The 7,301-nt window shown below is 67.1% G+C and overlaps 2 protein-coding genes across 2 annotated transcripts in view; one reads left to right on the top strand and one right to left on the bottom strand.

The window, feature by feature from the left end:
• EMIHUDRAFT_240451 (hypothetical protein) lies at window positions 1–2,193 on the bottom strand (the record flags this gene model as incomplete). Its single annotated transcript, XM_005774721.1, has 4 exons — window positions 1–138; window positions 242–288; window positions 706–1,210; window positions 1,579–2,193. 4 exons carry the CDS (start codon window positions 2,191–2,193, stop codon window positions 1–3), a joined length of 1,305 nt encoding a protein of 434 aa, XP_005774778.1.
• A 2,846-nt stretch (window positions 2,194–5,039) lies between these two features.
• Window positions 5,040–7,301, top strand: part of EMIHUDRAFT_458191 (hypothetical protein) — a gene marked incomplete at its 5' end in the record, with an annotated part of 3,911 nt that continues 1,649 nt past the window's right edge. Inside the window, 2 exons of the mRNA XM_005774720.1 lie at window positions 5,040–5,097; window positions 6,767–6,891. Coding sequence (XP_005774777.1) covers window positions 5,040–5,097; window positions 6,767–6,891 — 183 coding nt within the window. The remainder of the gene's footprint in view (window positions 5,098–6,766; window positions 6,892–7,301) is intronic.

The raw sequence follows: 7,301 nt of genomic DNA, 5'->3' as shown, positions 1-7,301 counted from the left end.
CTATCCCTCGCCCTGCTGCCGTGCGGCACTGCAGGCGGCTAGCTCTACGCGGCGCACCTGGAGAGCAGAGCAGCCCGACACGGCCGAGCCGATTATCGAGACCGCACCGCTGTCCTCCGCGTAGACGACGCCGCCGGACTGCGGTTGCGAGGAGAGAGCGGGGTGAGGCAGCCGTGACCCTCTCTATCCCTCGCCCCGCTGCCGTGTGGCGCTGCAGGGCGGCTAGCTCTACACGGCGCACTGCAGCAAAGCAGCCCGTCACGGTCGACTCGATGATCTCGACGTCGCCTGCGCGCCACGCCTCCACAACGCCGCCGTAGTACGCCATCCCGTTGACGAGGCTCAGCCCCCGCAGGGTGAGGCTGCAGCCGCCCCAGAGGTAAAAGAGCCCGGTCTCTCCCTGGCCGTCGAGCGTCGCGCCCTCGCCGCTGCTCGCGACGGTCACCTTGATGCTGGAGCCGCAGTTGATCTGCCTGCCAAGCTTGAAGTCCGCACTGGGCGGCAGGTAGATTGAGATGTTGGCAATAGCCCCCTCGATCAGGGAGCGGAGCTCGGCCTCGGTCGACGCGGCGACATCGAAGCCGGGAAAGACCGGCGGCAGCGGCGGCGGCGGTGAAGCTGGCGGAGAGGACGGAGGGGAGGCGGCAACGGTGAAAGTCTCGCTGCCGGAGGATCCGGTTTCGAGCATGAACGTATAGCCCGCACCCTCCCACTGGTTGTCGGTCCAGCCGTCGCCGTACGAGTCGTACATGTTGAGCGTGCACTCGCCGGGTGGCGCGGACAGGGTGCCGGAGTAGGGCGCCCCTCCACTGCCGATCAACGCGCCGCTGCACGTCAGGGTCCACGACACGTCGGCCTGCCAGCTCCCGCCACCCACAGTGACCTGGAAGTCGATTGATGGAGCGGACGGCGGTGAGTCAACCTCCCCAGAGCCAATCTCCCCAGAGCCAGTCTCGCCCGAGCCAGACGTGTGGACTGATGGTGCACATGCCAGCGGGAGCAGCGCGGCGAGAATCAGCAGCCACGCGCCGCGCCTCGCCCCCGTCCGGCACCGCACGAGGCGCCCGGAGTTGCTCCTCCGCACCGAGAGCAGCACGCCGCCGCACGCTCCGAGCAGCAAGAACAAGGCGGCCCAAAGCTGACCGCGCTGCCGGGCGCGGCCAGGCGCGGAAGAGGAGATTCCGCTCGTGAAGCCCGGGACAGGCTTGTTCTGTGAAGGGAGGGGAAACGGTTGGGGCGGAGGCGGGGACGGCGCGCAGCGGAGGCGCCGGTGTGGGGGCGGCGGACGGTGGGATGCATCGGGAGCGACTGCGGGCGAAGAGGGGCGAGAGGGGCGAGGGGGCGGCGGAGGGGAGGGCGGCGGAGCAGGGAGAGGCGGCAAGGGAGGTGGGGAGGGCGGCGGGGGAGGTTGGCCGGCAAGGGGGGGCGGGTGGCGGGGCGGGTGGCGGCGGAGGAGGGCGGCTGGGGGAGTTGGGGCGGAGGCGGCCGGCAAGGGATGGTGTGGGGTGGTGGAGGGGCGAGAGTGGCGGCCGGTGAAGAGAGGCCAGACGGTGTGGGAGAGAGCAGAGAGTCGCACACCTTTGTGTCCGTCTCGCCGGTCTTGCTCTTGGAGTGGGCCGTGGCGGTCTTGAGGCTCGTCTCGTTGCTCGTGGAGCCCGAGGCCTCGATCGGATCCTCGGAGACGCAGAGCTCGGCGAGCGGCTGCGGCAGTTCCGCGCACCACGCAGGGGCGCCGGCGCCGCCGCACGTGACGCCGACGGAGTTGACGGTGGAGTCGGCGAGCGAGGCGTCGCCAGCGTTGGCCGCACCGGTGGTCTCGCCAAAGGAGGCGAGCTCGGCGTCGGCCGCGGCGCCGATGGGCTTGAAGGTAGTCTGGCCGGCGGCGCGTGAGGCGGCGCCGCTGAACTTGGAGAGGTTGAACGGGAAGGAGGAGGTCGGATGGAAGGTGGCGACGTCCGGACAGGCACCGAACAGCGCCCCCCCACCCCCGAGGACGTCTTGGTGGAGCAGGAGCTCCGCGGCCTTGTCGGGTTTGCGCGAGGCAGACGCCGCGAGGGCGAGGGCCGGCGCGTCGGTCGGGAGCTTGATGAAGAAGTCGGTGCGGTTGCGCGTGTCGATGAGTGCCCCCCCGCGCCGCGGACGGGGGCGAGAGGCGGCGTTTGAGGGCGCCGCGAGGACGGCGAGGAGGAGCATGACGGCGTGCAGCAGATGGAGGCGGTTTGGGATTCAGAGGGAAAAAGAAATAACCGGCATTTTTCTTTTTGCTTGGGGCGGGAGGTACAACTGTAGGGTGGGTCTGGGCCCTCGGGGGTTCCCCTATTTAAAGCAGGAATTTTCAAAAATAACTTTTTTTCAAGGGTTGCCCGGGTTGCTGCGCAAATCTCGCGCTGCGCTAGGCTCAGAGCGAGTTCGCGCTGCGCTAGGCTCAGACGGCGTGCGTGCGCGGGCCGCCGGGGTGACGGCGGGTGAGGACCCCACCTCCTTCCTCGGGCTCGGCAGCTTGTCGGGCTCTACCACTACCACTACCTCAGCCCTCAGCCGAAGCTGGGGCCGGTCCCGTAGGCCGTCCGTAGCCGAGAGCCCCCGCGTCCCGATGAATGGTATTGGTCGTCGAACGGCGGACGGGCGCGGGCGGCGCGGGGGGTGGCGGGGCGAGACGGCGCAGCATTCCCAGCCCCTTGGCTAAGAAGTCGGCGGCGCCGCCGTTTTTCGCGTTTTCTTCTTTTTAGTCCGGGTTCTTCCGAGCCCGCTCCCTCGTTGTGGCCTCGGCCGCCGCCGCCGGGCCCGGGGTACGCGTCGCTCGGCGAGCTGCGCGCCCCCGCGGGGAGGTGTACTATCCTATACTACACTGTACTATACTCTCTATACTAATAGACTGTACTGACTGTACTGGACTGTACTATACTATAGGGAGGAGGAGGCGCGCCAGCTGCTGGTGGCGTGCCGGCTCAACGAGGCCGCCTGCTGCCTGCGCTGCGACGAGGTGTCCAGGAGGTGTCTAGGGAGTGTCTAGGAAGTGTCTCGGAAGTGTCTAGGCCGCCTGCTGCTGCGCTGCGACGAGTGGGCCGCCGCCGCCGCCGCCTGCGACGCCGCCGTCGGCCGGCTCTCGGACCCACTTGGGGCGGAGGCTGAGGCGAACGTGAAGGCGCTCTTCCGGCGCGCCAAGGCGCTCTCTCGCTCCTCGGACTTTGGCGCGGCGCGGCGTGACCTGCGCGAGGCGGCGAGGCTGGGAACTTTCCAGGAGCCTTCCGGGAGCATTCTGGGAGCCTTCTCTTCTAGGCGCGACCTGCGCGAGGCGGCGAGGCTGGCGCCGACGAACCGCGAGGTGCTATTAACTAACTCTTAATCAACTCTTAATTAATAGTTAACTAATTAATACCGACACACCGGAAGGGTTAGGCCACGACCGGGTTGATTCCGCGCCACGGACGCTCCGCGCCCCGCTGATTTCTTGAAATCACTATAGGAGGCTAAAATTCTCTTTCTGTGTTAGTGCCAGTGCGCGCCAGTCCCGTGCCCAGTGTCGTGCGAGGCAGTGGTAAAATTCTCTTTCGCACGCACTAGGACAGTGGTGTACCTGTGCTAGTGCCAGGTTAGGTTAGTGCCAGTGCGCGCCAGTCCCGTGCCCAGTGTCGTGCACTTGGAGCACAGCGCGAGCGGTAAATTCTCTCGTCCGAGCTGAGAAGCGCACCCAGCGGGCCGGATGATCGGGATCGGGTCACGGGCTAGAGAGCCCTAGCCCTGGGGGGTGCGCGTTCGCAGGGAAAGGGAGGAAGGGCCGGTAAGGCCACAAAAAATTCTGTCCGGATTTTCGAGTGTGCTCAAGGCTCTCCCCTCGTCGCCGCGCCCGATGCAGCCGCAGATCTCGCCAGACACGCGGGACCGCATCGAGCAGAACAGGCAGCAGGCCCTGCGCCGCCGCGCCGACGCGCAGGCCCGCTCCTCCGGCGCGGCTCCTGCCGCCGAGCGCGCCTCGCCGTCCGCCGCGCTGCCGCGTGCCGTGCCGCACTCCCTGCAGCCCAGCCGGCTGTCGCGGCCTCCGCCGCGGCTGCCCGAGCAGTTTGCGCCGCCGCTGCGGGCGCCGGTCGCGCCGTTCCAGTCGTCGCGCCCAGCCTCGCGGCCGCAGGGTCTGCTGCGTCAGCGCTCGAGCGCAGGGGGCGCCGTGCGGCAGGGCGGAGGCGGCCGCTCCCGCTACTTTCAGCAACAGCCCCCTCCCGCCTCGAGCGCCACGCTACAGCGCCCGCCTCTCGGGGAGCTCCCGCCTGCCTGCCTGCAGCAGCAGCCACAGCAGCCGCAGCAGCCGCAGCAGCCGCCGCCGCAACAGCCGCAGCGGCCGCCGCAGCCGCCGCCGCAGCAGCCGCCGCAGCAGCCGCCGCCGCAGCAGTGGCCGGCGGCAGCGCCGGCGCCGGCGCCGCCGTGCTTCGCGACGCCCCACGCACGGCGTCCCGCCGGCTTGGTGCTCGGGTCCGGATCGGGTGCTTGCTCCGGCTCGGGCGGAGGCGGCGCAGCCTCTAGATGTCCGCGGTGGAGTGAGCAGCCATCAGCTTGACCCGTATCAACGCCACGCCCAGTTGTTCGCGAGATGCGCGCTCCCACACGCTCCCACACGGGAGGGGCACGGGCAGGGGCACGGGCACCGCACCGCAATTTGCCCCCCCCCCCCCCCTGGCACCCCCCCCCCCCCTCTGCCATGCCGCCGTTCGTGAGCGTCTCATTGTGTCCAAACTAGTGCTGGAGAGGACTCGCACTCCGGTGTCTCATGCCAATTAATTAATTAATTAATTAGTTAATTTATTAGGACTCGCACTCCGGTGTCTCATGCCGCCTTCACACCCCGACACGGCTGTCTCCACGCCGTAGGCCGCGCGCCCGTCAGCGGCGTCGGCTCTATCGGCTCTGCTGGCCGGCCGCGGACCGCATCAGAGAAGCGGCGGAGCGCGGGCGGCGCGGGCAGCGCGGGCGGCGCATCTGGGGGCGCATCGGGGGGTCGCACCGCACCGCCGTGCGGCAGCGCTGACGACGACTCTTGCTCCATCTGCATGGCAGCGACCATGCGAGAGCTGACGAGCTTCGGCGACCTGGGCGCGCTCCTCAGCAGTGCTGCGCCAGCACATCTCCCCAGCACCTCTCCCCCAGCACATCTCCATCTCGCCAGCACACCTCGCCACGCCTCTGCTGTGTGCGGCCCACCGGCAGTAGGCTCTCTCTGAGCTCCCTCTGAAACACCTCTGAGACACCTCCGAGACACCTCCGAGACACCTCTGAGCTACCTCTGAGCTACCTCTGAGCTACCTCTGAGCCGCGTCTGAGCTGCGTCTGAGCCGCCTCTCGGCTCCAGGCGCGCTCGACTGCTGCCAGCACACCTTTTGCTTCGCGTGCATCTGCCGGTGGGTGGAGGAGACCGCCGCCGCCGTCCTGCCCGCTCTCTGCGCCGCCGCTGTGAACGGCGTCTCCTCACGGCTCCAGCTTGTGAACAGGAAAGCGAGCCCAGAAGCGGAATACGTATTCTTCCCTTCCAACCAGCGCTCGAGAGGACGCGGATTCCGCTGTATTCGGCCGCATTCCGCCGTATTCACTGTATTCCTCTCCGTTGTCTTCACGCGGTGCTCTGAGGACACTGCACAACACCGTCTTCCCCCGCCCCGAGGCTGGCGTGTTCGCAACGCAGGCTGCCCATATCTCCCCATATCTCCCCATATCTCCCGCCCCGAGGTTGGCGTATTCAACGCGTAGGAGACCGAGTCCTCGTGCCCACTCTGCAAGAGAAGCGTCGCCACCGTCTCGAGGAAGGACGCGGCCGGCGTGATCGAGGCGAGAGAGAGTAGCCGAGAGGTAGCGGAGGGAGAGCCGAGAGATGACCGAGAGGTAGCCGAGAGGTAGCCGAGAGGTAGCAGAGGGATAGCCGAGAGGTAGCCGAGAGGTAGCATAGGGATAGCCGAGAGGTAGCCGAGAGGTAGCCGAGAGGTAGCCGAGAGGTAGCCGAGAGGTAGCCGAGAGGTAGCCGAGAGATAGCAGAGGGATAGCCGAGAGGTAGCCGAGAGGTAGCCGAGAGATAGCCGAGAGATAGCCGAGAGGTAGCCGAGAGGTAGCCGAGAGGTAGCCGAGAGGCAGCCGAGAGATAGCCGAGAGGCAGCCGAGAGGTAGCCGAGAGGGAGCCGAGAGGCAGCCGAGAGGTAGCCGAGAGGGAGCCGAGAGGTAGCCGAGAGGTAGCCGAGAGGTAGCCGAGAGGTAGCCAGCAGCTATAGTCACCTTGGACGAGCCCTCCACGAACCTTCCGGGAACCTTCTAGGCGCGCGCTGTCGAGCCGCTCGTGCAGCGAAAGCCCGAGCCGACCGAGGAGGAGCTGCGTGCGCTGCAGGAACCCTCCAGGAACCTTCCATGAACCTTCTAGGCCCGAGCCGACCGAGGAGGAGCTGCGTGCGCTCGAGGCGGAGGCGGACGCGACGTACAACTGCGTCCTCTGCGGCACGGGCGAGCTGACCCGAGAGGACCCGAGAGGACCCGAGAGGACCCGAGAGGACCCGAGAGGACCCGAGAGGACCCGAGAGGACCCGAGAGGACCCGAGAGTCTTTTCCTCCGGCGTCGACCGCGGCACGGGGGCCGAAATTTCTCTCTCACCATCTCTCGGGGGTGGGAGGGGGGTGCACTCGGAGATGACCATCTCCCCATATCTCGCCACATCTCGCCCTAGGCGAGCGGGACGAGCTCCTCCTATCTCCCCATATCTCCCCACACCTCCCCATATCTCGCCACATCTCGCCCCAGGCGAGCGGGACGAGCTCATCTTGCTCTGCGACTCCTGCGACCGCGGCCACCACACATTCTGTCTCGAGCCGCCGCTCAGCGACATCCCCGAGGGGGACTGGTACTGCCCCGACTGCGCGCCCACCGTCGCCCCGCCGGCGCGGTGGAGAGAGAGAGAGAGAGAGAGAGAGAGAGAGAGAGAGAGAGAGAGAGAGAGAGAAAAGGAAAAGAGAGAGAGAGAGAGAGAGAGAGAGAGAGAGAGAGAGAGAGTGAAGAGAGAGAGAGAGAGAGAGAGAGAGAGAGAGAGAGACAGAGAGGGTGCCGGGCGGTCCGTCCCTCTTCCCGAGTCTTCCGGGAGCTTTTCTGGGGGCCTGTCTGGCTCGATGTGCTTGCCCCCTGCGCCTTTTGTATTCACACTGCCGAACCTCTCCTCTGTGTTTTTCTTCGCCACCTGTTCCCCTCATCTTCTTGCTTAATCATCTTGGCCCTTTGTCTCTTGCCTTCCCTCTCTCTTTTCCCGCTCTCCACCATTATTCTTCCTTTTTCTTTCGGGCCC

The sequence above is a fragment of the Emiliania huxleyi genome (genome assembly GCF_000372725.1).
Source record: "Emiliania huxleyi CCMP1516 unplaced genomic scaffold EMIHUscaffold_309, whole genome shotgun sequence".
Lineage (NCBI taxonomy): Eukaryota > Haptophyta > Isochrysidales > Noelaerhabdaceae > Emiliania > Emiliania huxleyi.
The sequence above is the reverse complement of the archived record's forward strand: the minus strand, read 5'-3'. Positions and strand labels throughout refer to the sequence as shown.